This window comes from Clinocottus analis, unplaced genomic scaffold (genome assembly GCF_023055335.1).
Source record: "Clinocottus analis isolate CAN_PGR_092001 unplaced genomic scaffold, fCliAna1.0.p SCAF_16, whole genome shotgun sequence".
Taxonomy (NCBI): Eukaryota; Metazoa; Chordata; class Actinopteri; order Perciformes; family Cottidae; genus Clinocottus; species Clinocottus analis.
In genome coordinates this window covers 15,775,311-15,793,608 of record NW_027175887.1, presented here as the reverse complement: position 1 = coordinate 15,793,608, position 18,298 = coordinate 15,775,311, and the positions used below count along the sequence as shown (strand labels likewise).

General features: G+C 49.0%; 1 protein-coding gene across 3 annotated transcripts in view; it reads left to right on the top strand.

The window, feature by feature from the left end:
* LOC137787058 (trinucleotide repeat-containing gene 6A protein-like) overlaps window positions 1-15,101 on the top strand; it is a 29,944-nt gene extending 14,843 nt beyond the window's left edge. For 2 of the 3 annotated variants that reach the window (XM_068579274.1, XM_068579275.1), the window contains exons 6-27: window positions 227-2,257; window positions 2,369-2,564; window positions 2,651-3,129; window positions 3,265-3,414; window positions 3,503-3,673; window positions 6,039-6,221; window positions 6,391-6,557; window positions 6,705-6,782; window positions 7,034-7,201; window positions 7,853-8,008; window positions 8,865-8,984; window positions 9,137-9,283; window positions 9,465-9,566; window positions 9,657-9,831; window positions 9,969-10,097; window positions 10,278-10,448; window positions 10,549-10,689; window positions 11,091-11,198; window positions 11,303-11,533; window positions 11,742-11,812; window positions 12,320-12,459; window positions 12,814-15,101. In XM_068579274.1, coding sequence (XP_068435375.1) covers window positions 227-2,257; window positions 2,369-2,564; window positions 2,651-3,129; window positions 3,265-3,414; window positions 3,503-3,673; window positions 6,039-6,221; window positions 6,391-6,557; window positions 6,705-6,782; window positions 7,034-7,201; window positions 7,853-8,008; window positions 8,865-8,984; window positions 9,137-9,283; window positions 9,465-9,566; window positions 9,657-9,831; window positions 9,969-10,097; window positions 10,278-10,448; window positions 10,549-10,689; window positions 11,091-11,198; window positions 11,303-11,533; window positions 11,742-11,812; window positions 12,320-12,459; window positions 12,814-13,162 — 5,663 coding nt within the window. In that variant the 3' untranslated portion in view covers window positions 13,163-15,101. The remainder of the gene's footprint in view (window positions 1-226; window positions 2,258-2,368; window positions 2,565-2,650; window positions 3,130-3,264; window positions 3,415-3,502; window positions 3,674-6,038; window positions 6,222-6,390; window positions 6,558-6,704; window positions 6,783-7,033; window positions 7,202-7,852; window positions 8,009-8,864; window positions 8,985-9,136; window positions 9,284-9,464; window positions 9,567-9,656; window positions 9,832-9,968; window positions 10,098-10,277; window positions 10,449-10,548; window positions 10,690-11,090; window positions 11,199-11,302; window positions 11,534-11,741; window positions 11,813-12,319; window positions 12,460-12,813) is intronic. The other variant, XM_068579276.1, reaches the window with a different exon arrangement.
* The last annotated feature ends 3,197 nt before the right edge of the window (window positions 15,102-18,298 follow it).

Here is an 18,298-nt window from a genome sequence, read left to right as displayed (position 1 = left end):
ACCGATCAACCGCAGTTGGGCAGCTGAAGGTTTGACGGGATGGAAAAAATCTCTAGGCGACGCCGAACGAGCGGAAATTTCAAAAGCCACATCTGTTGTTTTATTCACTAAAGTACATTTTACTGTAATAAAATGGCACCTTTCGACAAATGCCCCGACGAAATTGAATGCGGCTTTTTCTAAAATGTGACGGTGTATTCTTTTTTGGAAAATGTTCTCCCTCCAGGTCTGGAGCATCCCGGCTTGGACTCGCAGTATGAGACTTCCCCCTGGTCCTCTGGCTCTCCCTGCAGCAGCGACGGCAACAGCAACTGGAGCAAAGTCCTAGTGGACGGCAGCGCCGACAAACCCAACAACCCTTCCTCCACCAACTCTTCCGTTTGGCCTCCCTCCTCCTCCTCGTTCTCTTGCTCCTCCTCGTCTTCCTCGTCCGGCTGCGGGTCGGGATCGGACCCCGAGTTGGCGTCAGAATGCATGGACGCGGACTCTAGCTCCTCGATCGGCTCGGAGAAAAACCTCGCCGCCGTGACCACGACGGCGGCGGCGATGATGATGATGTCAGCAAACGCTTCCTCCTCCGTGTCTTCTACGGCTTCGTCCCCCTCCCCTTCCGTCGCGACCTCCGCCATGATGGTCGGCGTCTCGGTGAACGGAGACAGCAACGGGAACGGCCGTCAGGGACTCGGCGGAGGGACGGGACCCGTCAGCGGTGCGAATAATGGAAATAACAGCAACGGGTCCTCCCACTACTCCGTGGCCGGATCCAGCAGTATTGGCAGCAATAACCACAACAACAAGCCCGTCAGTAATAGCGGCGTGTGGGGCAGCAGCTGCAGCAGCAGCTGCAGCAGCAGCAGCAGCGGCAGCGGCAGCAGCAGCATGATCGTCGCGGGCGGAAGCAACCCCTGCGTCAACGGAGGGTTAAATCCAAACACTTTAAACCCAAACGCCAACCACGGTGCCTGGCCGCAGAATCCGAGCCCAGTGTCCCAGGGCCAACGGCCTCCACAGGCTCAGGGGATGAGCTCCAAGCTGGGTTTAGCTCCCCAACAGGGCCCCGGGCTGGGCTGGGGCGGCATGGCAGCTCCAAACGGCAGCAGTATGATGGAAGACGCCGAGGTGAATAATGGTACGGCGGCGAGCAGCAAGGTGTTAGGAAGCAGTGGAAACGGTGGCCTCCAGCCTCCCAACCTTAACACTGAATCCAATGGACCAAATAACACTATTATGATGATGAATACTACTACGACTACTACTACTAACGCCACAATGACCTCTAGTCCACCAAACTCTACCGCCTCGCCCCAACTCGGCGGGGATTGCTCCTGGGGCTCTGTCGGAGGAGGGAATGGGGTTCCCCTGGCCAATGGAAACTCCTCGTCGGCCCCCGGGCCCCTCCAGGGAGAGCTGGGCGCCTTCGGTACACCTTGGGGCGCAACTACCTACCCTGGAGACAAGGGCACCCCGAATGCAGACACTGTGAACCCCCAAAACCCCCAAATATCCTCTACTGCTGCTTACAAGAGTAATAATAATAACCACAATAGCATGCTGGCCCCGCGCTGGGACCAGGGGCCCGCCAACAGTCCGAACCAGCCTCAGAGCAACTCCTGGGGCGTCGCGGGTTCTGCAGGCCAAACGCCAGGACACGGGAACCAAACCACGATGGCCGCTCCGGCGGGGGTGCCGCGTCCTTGGGGGAGCAGCGCGTCGTCGTCCTCCTCGTCGTCATCGTCCTCGACCGCGTCGAACAACAAGACGTCGAATGGAGAATGGGGGTCGGTACCTGCCGGTAACAACCATTCGGATCCTGGGAGTCATAAAGGAAGCTCCGCCAACAACGGCTGGAAGAGCCTGGAGGATGACGCCATGGGCATGGGAGGTGGTGGAGGAGGTGGAAGCCATGCCCTGGGGAGCGTCACTGGAGGCTGGGGTCGCACCGGAGGAAGCGAGGGAAGCGCGGAGAGCTCCGGAGGAAGATCCAGCTCGGACAGAGACGGCAGCCAGCCCAAAGGAGGCAATCGCAGAAAAGTCATCAGTCCTCTGACCGCAGCACCGGCTGTCCTCCAGCCCGACGTGGACCCGAGGGTTCTGTCCAACGCCGGATGGGGACAGACGCCCATACGGCAGAACACCACCTGGGACGTCACGCCCTCCAACAGACTCCAAGGACCCAGAGGAGACGAAAGAAAGCACAGCAGCTCCGGCTCCGGATGGGGCACGGCAACACCGGCAGCTCCCTCCCAAACCTCCGCAGGTAGGACTGTTTATAATGTTCATGAAACCTTTGTTTGAATATAAAAGATTTGGAGCACAAATTACCTAAAATGCGGCAAGAAGATTGATCAATCTTTTTATGCATTCGCAGGTTGGGGCGGTGGGCCGGGAAACTCGGGCCAGGGAGGTTCTGGCTGGGGAGAGCGGCCAAACCCTGGATGGGACAGCAAAGCTCCGGCGAGTGGAGGAGGTGGACAAAGTAGCTGGAACGACGGCTCCAGCTATAGAGGCGGCGGCAGTAGCAACAACAGTAACACCTGGAGCAATAACGCAAACAAAGATGACAGGTAATGCACTTTTTGGATAATACCAATGCAGAAATATGTGTAAAAAAATGTAGCTATGCCTCATTAATCACTGTTTTTTGGTTTAGGTCCAATACGTGGACTAATGCGCCCAAACCGCAGCAGGGCTGGGGCTCCAACGGTGGAAATGGCAGCGACCGCTGGGGTAACGGCGGAGACGGCGGCCGAGCGGGGGGCAAGAACCACTGGGGCGAGCCTCACAAAGGTGCCAGCTCGGTGAGCTGCAACAGCGAGCGGTCGAGCTCTGGATGTTGGAACGACTCGAGCCGCACAAACAGCGGCGGCGGCGGCGGCAACACCTGGGTAGGGAGCGGCGGATCAAATAACTCGGACCAGAGCGCTCCGAACACGAACCCGGGCTCCAACTGGGGCGACTCGGTCCACAAACCCAACCCTCAGAGTAACAACCAGGGCTGGGGAGAGCCCATGAAGAACAACCACGGAGCCCAGAACTGGGGCGAACAGAGTCCCAAGCCCTCCAACGAGTGGGGGAAAGGTCCCGAATCAAACGCGTCTCGAGGCAATCAAGCCCCTTGCAAGCCCTCAGGTACTTATTAGGATTATTCATACCATCAGAATACTTTTAAACACCAATTCTAGCTGTTAAGAGTTTTGACAATGTATATGGCAAGAAAGTTAAGTAAGGGGACATCCGATTTTTATACTTTTGTTCCTCCACCAGGCTGGCAAGGCGGCCCCATACCCACAGGATGCCCCATGCCAGCAGGAGGCGCGAAGGAGGACGGCACCACCGGGTGGGAGGAGCCTTCTCCAGAGTCCGTCCGTCGTCGGATGGAGATCGACGACGGGACTGCGGCTTGGGGAGAAACCGGTAAGCGCTCGAGCTTCGCAAGACTCGGAATGAAATCAAATAAATTCCAGCCTTCTCGACGTGTAATTCAACACTTTCTTTCCCCCAGGTAAGCGCAGCGGTGGAGCGGCCGTCAACATGCGGAACAGGTCCGGCCAACCGGACCAGGAGCCCGTGGGCCCGCCCACGCAGCACCAGTCCCACCCGGCACGCAACTCCATGCCGCCGCCTCAGCCGCAACCCATGCAGCCTCATCCCCAGGACAAAAGCTGCGGTTCTAGTATGTTAAACAAATGCACACACACACACAATTCAGGCACCTACGCACCTGTATCAACCTTTCACATGGCTTCAAACTCAAATACGAGTGTTGCAACCCTCTAACACTTGTAACAAAACAACGGTACTCTTCGTTGCTGAGTCACACCTGCTTCTTTGATTGCGTGGGCCTCGATGGATGTGGCTGCCAGTTTATCTCGCGTCTTGTCATTCTTCATTGTAGTTTTTTAAGCCTGCGGGCGAACTTTAAATCATCACACTCTTGAATGAAAGTCTGCCTATCGATTCCTGCGTTCTGCAGATTTTCAAAATGAACGCTTCTGACAAACATGTTCAGTCTCCGGGTGGATTAGCACGCGGCTTAAATACATATTTTTGTCTAGTTTAAAAAAAAAAAGAAGCCAGTATTTCAAAGTGGTACAATGTGCAAATGCGAGTCTCCTGGTGCAGTCTGGAAGCCTTGAATGGATAAAAAAGAAGCTTGGTGTCCCACCCACACTGTTGGAGAGATAGTTGAAATAAGGTCTTAAAAGGATTTACACAGTACAAACACACAAAAACATTGCATATTCACGTTCACGAATGTATTCAAAAGGATGCCCAATTTGCACAGAAGCATGGAGAGAAAACAAACATGCGCAGCCATTCTCCCCACGGTGTTGTCTGTGTTGAAGGCTTTTTGTAAAGCCGGTTGAGTCATCCCTTTGGAATGCTAAGAGCATCGATTTTTTTTTTTCTTTCTTTCTCTTATTCGCCTCCCTCTTCCCCCCCTCCTCCCCTTCTCTCTCTCACCTGCCAATTCTGCTCGCTGTAGAAATGCTGGCTTTTGTCGGGGGGGTTTGAGAGAAAGGGAGAGCGCGAAGGGGGCAGAGGAGGACGTCTGGTGACTTGAGCAATAGGAACGGTTCCCGATGCGAGACGAGGGAAAGCCTGAACGAGTGAGGCGGCGGCGGCTCTTCTGGAGAAAGAGGGGGGAGGGGGGAGGAGAAGGGGGGAGGTTGCTGTTATTCAGGGCTGCTGCCTAGCAAACAAACTGGAGCAGGAAAGTGGATGGCTGGGAAGGGCGGGGCAGATACTGTAATGACGTTTTGATTAATTTTAGATGATTGTAGTGTTTTTTTGTATAAAATGCACACAAAAAATGACATATTTTAAAAGTGGGTCAATACAGTAGATGTGCAACTAAAGAATGTTAAAAGCAAAACTGAAATGACTCGTTCTTAGAGTCTACAACTCGTCAAACGCACAAGAACATGTCCCCACCCCCCCTCCTTTTTTTATCGGATCAACTGACGAACCTACATAAACAGAGCAATGGAGGCGGGCGTAGGGTTACAGTGTGTCCTTTGGTGTGTGTGTGTGCAATCGCACACTCTCAAACAAACACATCTGCCTCATAAACATGCATGTATGTGCAGCTACTTCTGTGTGTGTGTGTGTTGCTCTTTGTTGTGCGCTTGTGTGCGAGCGTGCCCAGTCACATGAGGGACACCGGAGCCTGAGGCCACCCGGTGATCTGTCCTATTTTTACGGGGGAAGGAATCCCTGGCATCTCCCCAAGCGCCTCCTGTGTAAGGGAGAAAGCGGCGGCGGGGTCCGGGGTCGTCGGCTGTAACGCGAGAACCTTTTTAAACTCTCACTCGGACACCCGTTTTTTTTTTTGTTTTTTTTTGAAAGTGCAATATTGGCACACGTCTATCCACAAACCCGCAGGAGTTAAAGTAAACAACACTTGCATAAGCAAGTCGATGCGGGGTTCCCCGGGGACAAGAGCAGGGCTCTCGCTCGCTCTCTCTCTCTCTCCCCGGAGCTCTGTTCTCCGGTTCCAACAGAGAAAAACAATGTGAACCTGCGGCGTCAAACGTAAACACGAACTGTAGTTGGTGACCCGAGAAAGTGTAGTGTATACATCTACACATTTTAGGTTGTGTTGCCTTCAACTGTGAGTGTCCAAACAAAGCCTGATACGGCTCCTCTTCACAGGAAACCTTCGATCAGGGAGGAAAACAAACAAAACATCTTGATAAATGGCTCTTCGTGACTCATCCAGTGGTCCGTACTTGGCCATAGGGGTTGTATCGTCACACTAAACAATATGTAGATGGACGCAGGCTGTTGTTCAGGTCAACCAGGATCCTGTCGCGTTGTTTTCTGCAAGCTGAATGCTGTGTGTTCAACACTTCAGGGAGACTTGATGTACCTCTAGGGTCAAAGATAAAGATCAACATATTTCAGGCTGAGCTCCTTTTTGTGTGTTTGAGCTTTAGGGCTTCCTGTTTGTGCATGATGATAAGTAAAATACACTATTGGTTCAGACTGTATATATCCTCATTGTAATGGGTTCCCCCCTCCCTCTTCTCCTCCAGCTTGGGGTGAGTCTTTCCCCCAGAAGGAGTCCTTAACGTGGGAAAATGCTCCTGCGCCGCCTGTTAAAGTGGACAATGGGACGTCTGCCTGGGGGAAGCCCATGGACACCAGCTCCAGCTGGGAAGATCCCAACCGGGAAACCCGGGAGCCTGGGCCCGGATGGGGCGGCCAGCAGAGGCCTGGTAGGTGCACGCGTGAATAGAGTGTGACAATGTTAACACTCAAGTCCTACCTGAGCTTGAACTCTGACTTTTGTGCAAAAAAAACAAGAGAGTTTCTCTGCACTGTGCATTTAATGTGCATCAGACGTGTATGTTCAGTTTCTTCTTCTGTCCTCACCTTTCTTTGCAGCTCCAGGGCCCAAGCCCATGGAGACGTGGGGCGGAGAGGAGGCGTCCATGGGCAACAGCTGGGACCAGGAAGAGGAGGTGGAGATTGGCATGTGGAGCAACAACCAACAAGACAACCGGTCTCATGACCAAAACTCCTGGAACTACAAGCATAAATGCTCAAACAAGGTTTGTTCCCCACTTGAGTTGCTTCAGGCTTTTTCTTTCCCTCCTACAGAAACACTTAAAAGGCAATTGGTTAAAAACGTGACCCTGCTAATGCTTAAAGTGTCGCTAATTGCTAATTATTTTGCTTTCCTCTGTTTTTTTTTTTAGATGAACAAACCAGTCAACAAGCAGGATGAATCGTGGCTGAAACCCTTCACCAACCAGTTCAACAGCATGAGCTTCTCTGTAAGTATCGTTTTTTTTCATAGTTTTGCTTTTGCTCGCTTTCATTTTAGTGTATTTTAACGGTTGTAGCTGCCACCAGGAAGCACCTGTTCGTTTTAAAGCCGCGGTCGTAAACAGCTTTTGTTCGCGTGCATCGATGCGATTCCTCCGCGTTTTCTCGACTGTCAAGTTAATTTTTCCAAATGCATGAATACTCTTTGATGCGATATTTCTGCTTCATCGTTTTTTTCTTGACTTTTCCCCTTTTGCAGAGAGACTCTCCTGACGACTCCATGAAGACGGGAGCGGGGATGGTGCAGGACAAGCGCATGGACATGGGCGGCATGGGAGACTACAACGGGGTGATGGGGAAGAACCCCGGGCCTCGACACCAGCTCCACAAGGAGTCCGCCATGGATCGCAGCCCTTACTATGAAAAGGTACGCAGAGTACGCGTGAGAACACAACAGGTGTGTGTTTGTTGTTGTGCTGCGTCGGCGCCCAACGGGCCGGTAATAGACACGCATGCTGTGCAGTGAAACGACATAACGTGTCAAGCTCTCTGCCGTCGTGGTGAGTGTGAGCTACGTGCGAGTCATGCGCCTCACAGGTCCGTCGTGCTCTCGCTCAGCCCCATTGCGCCCCACAGTGGTCGTTCCAACACACTGCATTTGGTGTGTGAGCTATTGAAAGGGACGCGATGCTTTTAAATGTGCACAAATTCGTTGTAATTATGCGATAATGATTAATTCCCTGGCGTAGTTCTGCATCCAGCTGCTGCGGGTTTGTCTGGCTTTACTTCACTTATCGCTGCTTGACTCTTTGTGTCATCATCCTGACTTCGATCCTCTGTTCCCACGACCTCTCTTTCAACTCCTTTCCTTCCCATCGCTTACTTCTCTCCTACTCGTCCCATTTCTTTCACTCTCCAACCCATCGTTTCCTCTCTCCTTCTGCAAAATTAACTCTTTTTCCTTCTTCTCTCCTTCTCTCCTCTCTCTTTCTCTGCACTTCGCTGGCTGCTGATGTGCTTCCTGTGTCCCTCTGTGCTTGCTGCTCCATCTGCCGTGCACCTGGCCTTGCTTCTGCAGCTGTCCGTTTCTCCCTCCGCTTACAATAACCCGGCTTCGGACGAGCTCTCCTCCAATCAAAGCATGAGCTTTTCCCCTTCCAATTCTGCTCAGCCTATCCCCGGTCTCGACTCCGGGCCGTCTCCTGCTCACTCTAGTCCTGGGGGCGCTCGGCAGGTGAGTGTGGAGGGATGAAGAGGATGTTGTCTGAAGGTCTCATGGGGTTCGCAACCCTAATCAAGAAAAACAATATAAACTAAAATAATCTGCAACGACCACGCAGTGAAGCGTAAAGAGAAAGCAAGAGAGACGGGTTCATGCGGTCACGGAAAAGTCCTGTAAATGTGTTATATTCATGTGTTCATGACCTTCATTTACGCTGAGTTTGAAATAATAAATATGCTTTTAAAAGAAAGAGGCTCTAAATATAAGCAGGCATACATACAGGCGTCTATGTAAATGTTTATTCTTTAATCAAACTATTGTCTCTCATTCATTTGTCATTTAAGGTTTACTGTATGCTTTAAGATCCTCATTGTTAGTAAAAAGTGATGAAATGTAGTATTTAAACTGTTTACACACAGATTCCACTACATGTTTGCTCATGGACATTTGGTTTATAGTCATGGAAAATTGGGAAATAGTCATGGAAAATTGGGGAATAGTCATGGAAATGTGGTTGGAAGTTATTGAAATTAGTTTATAAGTCATGGAAAATTGGTTAAAATTAATTGAAAATTGGTTAAAATTAATTGAAAATTGGTTAAAATTAATTGAAATTTGGTTAAAAGTCATGGAAATTTGGTTAAAAGTCATGGAAATTTGGTTGAAAGTCATGGAAATTTGGTTGAAAGTCATGGAAATTAGTTTGAAAGTCATGACAATTTGGTTAAAAGTCATGACAATTTGGTTAAATCATGACATCCTCTGGTCAAGATGTGCATGAACCTGCTTTTTGCACGTCGTTATGAATGACGAAGCGTGTCGCAAGTTGTTTGATGATTTGTGTTTTTTTTGTGTCTCCCCTGCTTAGAATGTAAACCCTATGATGGGTGGCAGCAGCGTAGCACAGGGCCGCGGCGGCCCCCAGTCCCAGATCCCCCCCCAACCCAACCTCCGTAACCAAGTGCCTCCACCCATCCTGCCTCCTCAGGTAGAAAACCCACAAACTGTTGTTTTTGTTCGCAATCCAATCAATGTCCTGTGTTCAACCCTGTGAGAGTCTCTCGTCCATGCGTTTGGTATTCTGTGTGTGACGTTGTATAATTATATATATTATAATATACAAATTGTCCCTGTGTTCAGGTGCCTCCATCCCTGTTGAAGTACCCGGGAGGTAACGGGGGTCTGAACCCTCTGTTTGGCCCCCAGCAGGTGGCTGTGCTCAACCAACTCTCCCAGCTCAACCAGTTCAACCAGCTGTCACAGCTCAACCAGATCAGCCAGTTACAGGTAGTGATGGAAACTGAGGGATTCAGTGCAGCTGCATGTTGCATATCGCTCCATTGCAGGCTTTCATAGTGCAACTCCCATCAATTTGCATACAAATGTATTTAAATTATGCACTTCTATGCAGCAAATGTCTTGCAAAACATGCTTTTATTCACTTGATGTATTTCTTGTCTGTCTGCAGCGTCTTCTCTTCCAGCAGCAGCAGCAGCAGCAGCAGCAGCAGCAGCAACAGCAGAAAGCTCAGAGCCAGAGAGCCATGCCTGTGGGACGACCGACTGAACAGGTGTGTGTCTGGATCCTGCTTCATTGCACCCAAATGCATTGCCTCGCGTCCTCATTTTAAATGGCGTCTCTAACCCTCCTCCCCCCGTAGCCGCGTCCCATTGGTTCGTCTCCATCGATGATGCAGCCGCCGCGGCACCTGGACCCCTCCCTGCTGAAGCAGGCCCCGCCACACAAACCGTACCTGGATAGCTACATGTCCCACAACGCCCCCGAGATGCAGAAGGACGCTAATGCTCTCGGGTCCTTCAGCAATTTCCCTTTAAGTATGTTAGCCTTTTCTCTATCTTGGTGTCTTTCCCCCACATCTTAAAGTGGTGTAAACTACCTTTTTTTGGTCTGAATTTCTTCGTGTATTTAAATTCAGAGTGCTTTTTAAACTTCTCGTCCTCCTTCCCCTCAGGCTTGAACTCTAACATGAATGTACCGATGGACTTGGGTGTCGGCGGCGGCGTTGGGAGCTACAAAGAGCCCCAGTCCAGACTGAAGAAACTTTGGGCTACTGACCCTCTGGAGCAGAACAGCAAACCTGGTACGGAGGAACCTGCCACGTGCTGCAGCATTACACTGACCTGTTGTTCATGCAGCGGCTGTCTTCTTTAAGAGGAGATCATGTTCTTCTCGGGTGCAGACGGTCCTGGGAGGGAAACTTTGTTGCAGACAAACTTTTTAATCTTTCATGATTTAACGCTCTGGTGGCTCCGCCCCTCAGGTGCTATGTCGTCTGGGCTGCGTCTGGAGGATTCTCCCTTCTACGACTTCCTGTCTCCCGGCCCGTCACCCCTGAGTCCTCCCGGCCAATCAATGGGCTCGGTGGGCGACGGCTGGCCGCCCCGTGCCAACTCCCCCCCTCCCCATGGAAACACTGTCACCTGGCCCCCAGGTAGAGCAAAGCCTTCCACGTGCACGAAACAAACAGACACAAAATTGCGTTGAAAACCGCTAATCGGCATCTTTTTGTGTGTGCGTGTGTGCGTCTGCAGAGTTCCGGCCCGGGGAGCCGTGGAAAGGTTACCCCAACATCGACCCGGAGACTGACCCCTATGTGACCCCCGGCAGTGTCATCAACTCCCTCTCCATCAACACCGTCCGTGACACAGACCACCTCAGGGACAGGAACAACGGTACGTCACACCAACTAGGGGTTGCTGGTTGAAAAGGGGTCAACTTTACATCTTTTATTCCTCCTCATTTGATCTTTTTTTCGCGATGAACTGTGTAAAACTTGTAGGAAGTATGTCTGTTTTACCGGCTGTTTGTGATCCAGAGAAAAGATGGTTTCTTACAGAAAATAGTCCCTATTAAACGCTTAATTTTTTGTTATTTTTGTCTATAACTCTTACAAACCACACTATTAGTTGTAATTGCTCAGATTAAAAACATTTACATCGACTTTTCATCTGTTCTGCTGCTCAGATTGAAGCTTCTTGCGGGCCGCCATTATTTGGTCCGCTGATTTTTAGATGTAGATTGGCTTTCCACGGTCACTAACCCGCCCCTCTCTCTCTCTCTCTCTCTCGCTCAGGGCCATCCTCATCACTGAACACCACGATGCCTTCTAACAGTGCCTGGTCATCCATTCGTGCCTCCAGCCACAGCGGTTCCCTCACCAGTACAGCACAAAGCACTTCAGGTATGCGCCCTTCGTTGGTTTCACACTCGTAGCTTTACTGTTGGATAAAATTACAAACGTGTGACTTCAAAGTCTCTCTTTCTCTCTCTCTCTCTCTCTTGCAGCCAGACCCAGTGAGTCAAAGTGGTCTCCCGGCGGCGGTTCCGTGTCCAACTCCTCCCTGGCCCATGAGCTGTGGAAGGTCCCCCTGCCTCCCAAGGCGCTCTCAGTGGCGGCCCCCTCCAGACCACCGCCCGGCCTCACCAGCCAGAAGCCCAGCTCTGCCTCCTCCGGCTGGGACGGCTCTGCCCTGAGGCTGGGAGGGTGGGGCTCCTCCGAGTCCAGATACACACCTGGTGAGGACACCACCTGTTTTTTAAATCATTTAATGCGAGTGAGGAGACGCCCCCTCCAGAAAAAGAGAAATATGCATCACAAATAGCATCAATTTGGTCGACTCTCTTTACCACACGTGCAGTATGAAGTACTCTAAGCTCGGGGGAGTTGTTCCTCCATGTATTGTATGTCTAAAGGACACATCTAACCTTCCACTTGTATCCACAGGATCCAGTTGGAGCGACAGCAGCAGCTCAGGGAGAACCCAATGGCTCGTTCTAAAAAATCTCACACCTCAGGTACTGATGGATGTAACCGTGAATGTGTGTTTATTTTGTTGCTGTCAATCCGGTGTCGAGTTGTTCTTGAGGTGTTTCTCTCCCACCCACTCTTATTTTATCATTTCGTCGATCCACGTCCTTAATGTTACGCAACATAGACACACTTTGGACTCTGCTGCATGATGTAAAGATCACATACGTTTTCTATTATTATCGCTTGATTTGATTGTTTTTAACTTTTGTTTCTGATAAATCGTGTTTCGTCATGTTACTTTTGTCACGGCAGATGATTCAAAATGCTACAACCGGAGCGTCAAAACGCTTCTGAGGCACAAACTTGGTGTCATAGTTGCCTAAATTCATGCAAAAGTGAATTCATTTAAACTTTCATTGTGAACATTTCAAGTGCACGGGGCTCGACCTGTCGACCAATCAGAGAACCCGTCGTTTCTGACGCGCTTCTCTTAATGTTTTGGGATTTAAACGGGAGAGTTTGACGCATCAGTTTGTTTGTTTCCCTCACAGATCGACGGCTCCACCCTGAGGACCTTGTGCATGCAGCACGGCCCTCTGATCACATTCCACCTCAACCTGCCGCACGGCAACGCCGTGGTATGCTACAGCTCCAAGGACGAGGCCGCAAAGGCCCAGAAGAGCCTGCACATGTACGTACAACACACGCACGCACGCACGGAAAGAATGGAGTCCATGGTTGTAGAGATGATTGGAAGTTTAAGTCAGTCCCGTGTAATCTCACCGCCTGATGCATTTAGTGCATTTAGACGCACTAAAGTAACCGATGTGAACGCATTAATGCACATTTTTCACTCGTCCCGACACGTTGCAGCATGTTGCGCCGCTTTAAACGTTTATTTAGCTGAGGAATGCTCCCAGAATACCGCGGAGGTCAAAGAAGGAATGTCCTGCTCGCACGTGCACAGATTTCTTACAGGAATCCAAGTGTTTTGTCGGCGGCGCTCTCTGCACCGCTCGGTGTCTCACCTGTGATCTCTCCGCAGGTGTGTTTTGGGGAACACTACTATTCTGGCCGAGTTTGCCAGCGAGGAGGAAATCAACCGTTTCTTTGCACAAGGGCAGTCACTGGCCACTCCCTCCTCCGGCTGGCAGGCCATCGGCTCCTCCCAGAGCAGAATGGATCAGTCTCACGGCTTTCCCAGCCGCGCCCCCGAACCGAGCCAGTGGAACGGCGGCGATCTCCACGGCTCCTCCCTCTGGGGCGGGCCCAACTATTCCAGTAGCCTATGGGGGAACCCCGGTGGCACCGAGGCGGGGAGGCTCAGCAGCCCTTCTCCAATCAGCTCCTTCCTCCCGGTGGATCACCTGACCGGCGGCGGGGACTCCATGTGAACCTTGCCTGCCAATCAAAAAAAAACAGGCTTGAGGAAGGGTCAGTAGAGAATTATCAATAATCAGCAGAAAGAAAAATGAAAAAAAAGTAGTTAAAAAAACCGCAATGGCACTAGTCGGACTCTTTCCTCACTTACAAGATGTACAACAAACGGGGTCGCCCCCGTGGAAAACAAGTTACGTTTCTCTCTCTGCACATATGTCCACTTTGTTTTAGCCCAAAAACATATCAGTCGGAATACTTGAATCATGCAGGCCAATTCTATAATGTGAACGGATGGATATTTGCTTCCAGGTAGTGCTCTTTCAGACCGAAAAAAAGCTTCAATCGAGCTCATTATTATATATATATATTTTTTGTTTCATTCGTCATGTTTATTTGAATTCCAATTCTTTTCATTTTTAACGTTTTCTTTGTTTTGTTTTTTGCATTTGTTTGCTGACAATGTTGGAGTATGAGCTTTTTTAACTTTGCACTGAATGTGGTTTTTTCTCAGTATATATAATCTGCAATATAGAGGGAGCAGCCAGTTTTTTCCAGTGTAGCTGTTTACTCATTGAGGTCCTTACCGTGTGTGTGTGTGTGTGTGTGTGTGTGTGTGTGTGTGTGTGTGCGTGCGCGCGCACGTATATGTGCGTGGAAGTACTTTGTGTGTGTGTGCGACTGCGTGCGTGAAAGAGTATGTGTGTGCGCTCCTCTCTGCCTTGGCACGCCTACCTTACCGCGTTGTCGTGGAGTTTCAAGATCAACAGATATAGTTAAAGAAGAAATAAAAAGCTGACTTAGGGAGGATTATCTGGTGATTAGAAAGAAGAGAAGAAGAAGAAGAAGAAGAAAAAAAAGTGACATTAAAAAGTATTGCACCAATTTTTGTTTTAAAACTAAAGAACGTTGAGCTCTGCAGTGCAAAGGACTGTAGCCGCAGCTGGGACTAGCAAGCCCCGCCCACCCCAGGGTAGGGGGCGGGGCCTATCTAGCAAGCCCTCCCACTAGCCCCCTAGTGGGCGGGGCGGGAAACAGCACTTTCAGAAATAGGCTTTCAATGTTTTTGGAGGTGCCACACTGCAACCTCTTGTTTACAAGACTTAGGAGGCGGAACGTGTGTTCATCCTTCATTTTAAAGAGAAGATGGAATAAAATAGAAAAATGCTCAATAAAAAAAAAAATATATAAAAAAAAAAAAAATAAAAAAAAATGTATAAAAGGAAAAAAAAAAAACTACACACACAAAAAAAAATCTTATTGAGGATGAAGACGATGCTTTGTAACTCTGGGAATTCGGATCAGTGTTTTTTGGCCATGGCGTTGGTTATTTGAACTATTCCTCTTTGTCTGCTAAAAAATAACCAGCAATGGTTCTCAGGAAATCAAGCCAGTTTCCCCCCCCCCTCCTTGTAGGTGAATAATACAAAATAAAAAACTACTACTCCTTGTAGGAAAAGGAAAATCCAACTTCTAGCACTGAAAACTATGTATAGGTCTGTAAGTTTTATTTTCTCTGCCAAATAACTGCTTTAAGCTGGAGAAGCTCAACACACTGCTTTCAATATGCTGTCTTTGAGGGACGGGGGGTGGGGTGACGGGGGCCGGGGGTCCGAAACCCAGCGCTCCCTCTCTCCTCCTCTTCCTCCACTCCACTGACGTAAGAATCAAAAAGTGGCGAGTGTTTATCGTGCGAGTGTGACTGTCAGTGGAAAAAACAAAATGGTCTGTCTTGTCCGACTTCTAAACCAAGAGAAAGGCGACTCTGTGTCTATGCATACTGTAGCCTCTCACCCGGCCTACCGAGGGGCGGCGTTTCCTTATTATCATTATGATTCTTTTTATTTTTCCCCGTGTCACAACGATGTTTTGAAATGTTTTCATTTAAAGTACAACAAAATGCGAAATATATTACTTTTTTTTTTTTTTTTGGTTGTGATTTTTAATCGCTCTCATTGCCACAAATGGTGTTTTTTGAAAAAAAAAAGGAAAGAAGAAAAACTTTAAAAAACCCTTGTTCGGTTTTTTTTTTTTTTTTTTTGGTTGAAGATAATATTTTAACAGTGCAAAAGTCGTCCACATTTCATTGCCTTGATCCTAATTGTGTCCGAAGATGCAACAACAAGTCAAGTGGCTTCTACCTGTTTACAAATAGAATATGATTGTATTGTTGTTCTGTTTATTTTTTCTTCTTTTGAGTGGGGAGGGGGGGGTGGGTCGTACTCATTACAAGTTCCTGATCGTGTGTGTGTGTGTGTGTGTGTGAGAGTGTGTGTGAGAGAGAGGAGGCTCTGTAACGGCAGATGTGATTCTACAGCTGAAGGGAAAAGGTTGTGGGAGGAGTCGTGAGTGCGTGTGTGTGTGTGTGTGCGGCGTGAATGTAAATCCATCAGTGGTGTTGGTCAACAACAAAAAAATACACGCGTGTGAATAATAGATGAACTCATCTACCAGTGATTGTTTAGTTACTATGATGCACAATTATCAAACAAAAAGCTTCAGAGTGCCCGAACGAGAAGTCAGCATTAGCGAAGCCGTGGACCTTAATTTCTTTTTTCTTCATCGTGTAATTATTCTGTGTTAAGCCTGTTGTGTGTGTGTGTGTGTGTGTGTGTGTGTGTTTTCCCCTTTCCAATATCGATTTTAATTTCAGAAGTACGTTGGCTGAAGTTGTTTTTAAGTTGAGTTGTGAATATTGAACAACGTGAAGCCTGCTAGTGAAACAGAACCTCGAGTATTAGTCAGCTGTGTGTGTGTGTGTGTGTGTGTGTGTGTGTGTGTGTGTGTGTGTGTGTGTGTGTGTGTGTGTGTGTGTGTGTGTGTGTGTGTGTGTGTGTGTGCGCCAGTATTGAACTGCTCTGTACCAAATAATTCAATCAGACAATATTAGTTTACTTAATTCCAGATCTCTTTCGCTTAAACTATATCTATATATCTCGTGTTTGTGTTTTTTTTCTTCTTCTTTTTCTTGTTGAACAAATGTTTGAGTCGACTTAATTTGACTATTTGAACTGAGGAGCCTTGGATTTTTGCACTTGGAGGGTCAGACCGGTCGTTTGGATCTTCAGGGTCCGTCTGAGGGGAGATGGTGCGTCAGAGTTTTGTGACAGGGTAGCGTGTGTGTGTGTGTGTGCGTGTGTGTGTTGCGACTAGAGAAGATGGTGCTTTGTTGGCCCCAGTGAGGGAGCGAGAGAAGAGCGAGGGAGGAGGTCGTCATCCTCCTCCTCTTCCTCTCCAGGTTTACGTCTCCCTGTAACTGGGCCGGCTGGTCGGAGCGGCGACCTCGCCACGCCGCTCTGAACCGACCCAGAATGTAGCTGAAAAACAGTTTTTAAAGGTTTTTTTTAAAATGGCCGCTGGAGCCTCGACCGCGGATAACGTAAAGCAACCACTGCTCGCTGTTTTTATGTGATGAATCAGTATTGGACTGTCCGGACCGCGCCTGGTTCTTGACTGAAAAGAGGCGGGGCTTCTCGTCAGCCTGTAGCGGCTTGTGATTGGCTGGTTCTTCCGGGCCTCCTGGGGGGGAGGGGTTACGCTGGCCGCTCCGCCGGCTTACCCAGGATCAGCTCCTAAGCTTAACTACGAGGAGAGGAAACGCAAAACTGACACGAGGGTCCGGCTGCAAAGCCGCCGCGCTCCCTTCTTTTCCTCGCGCTCTCTCGGTGAAATTCTTGTACACTTCCTTCATTCTGTTTCTGCTTCGCTCTCCACGGCGCTGATCTGGGATCAGTTTTGTCCCTCCTCGGCATCCTTACCTTTACAAGTTACCGGGACGCAAAACTGACCTCAGATCAGCAGCAGCGCGAGAGAAGGAACGAGCGTCTGTAAACGCCTCATCAGTGTTCATGTTACTACTTCTTCTTCTTTTGGTTTCCAGCTAAATCTCGCTCTGTTCTGTCTGGTCCAATCTAGTGTGTGTGTGTGTGTGTGTGTGTGAGTGTGTGTGTGTGTGTGTGTGTGTGTGGGAAGATGCAAAAATCCAGTCTCGTACAGAAACGTGTGCGAACGCTTGAACACATTATCATGCCAAATCGAGGAGGGGTCGATAAGAGGGAAGGAAAGGGATTTTTAGGGGAGGGGCGGGTTGTTGAGCGTGTGTGTGTGTGTGTGTGACTGTGTGTGTGTGACTGTGTGTATTTAAAAAAAAGCCGGACAATGTTAAATGCTTGAAGAATAATGTCATTTGCAAAAAGGATGACGTGAGGAAAACCACCATGAGCAACGTACAATCCCCAAGGCTGCCGAGCAGCTTCCCGCCGAGGCCAGAGGAGGGGAGGAGAGAAGGAATAGGAGGCTAGGAGAGAGGAAAGGAGGGAAGCTGGCTGGTGATAGTCTACTACTTTTTTCTTTCTTTTTTTTAAATGTTTAAGAAAAATAATGTGACGCTATTTAGTTTTTTTTTCACTCTTGACTTAACGCTATATATTAAATATCGTGACACAACCCGACGGCTCCAGTTGTGGATCAAAAAGCGCCACGGCCATTTTGTTTCTGACACACAAACTGAAACGAGAAGAAGAAAAAAAACACACAAACTGTGAGAATCTGCTGTCTTTTTTTGTCATTACATTTTAAATGAATACACACAAACAAAAAACCCTGAAAAGCTTTAGTCTAACCAGCACAAAGATGTGGGCGGGGGTGGGGGAGGGAAGGGGAGGGAAGGTGGGGGGGGGAGTCGCTCAGAGAGACTATGCAGTGGAGTGTTGAACCCAGGCTTCCATGTCCACCTTGGGTTTGTTTTTTTTTTGCTTTCTTTAAAAACTACAAAAAAAACTACAAAAAAAAGACTTGCTATCCCAAAAAAAAAACGTTTTAAAAAACAGTTTAGACGGGATTCCCAATAATATTCCTCAAAAACATGTCGTGCCATCGTTGAATCGTACTACTACTACTAATAATAATAACCGAACAGAAGAAATAAAACCTTTATTACCTAGCCGCCGTCGGGCCAGTTGTAGCAGGAGAGGAGGACGCGTCGAGATTTGCAAAAGTCCATTTCTTTATCTCCACCGCTCCTCTCAGCCGAGGAGGCCGAGGCCGGTGGAACTGCAAATTTTACACAACTACGATGTTTTTTATAGAGATTCTATCAATCCACACAGCGTGTAGTCGGATCACCTGTAAACCTATTATGCACATTGCTTTGG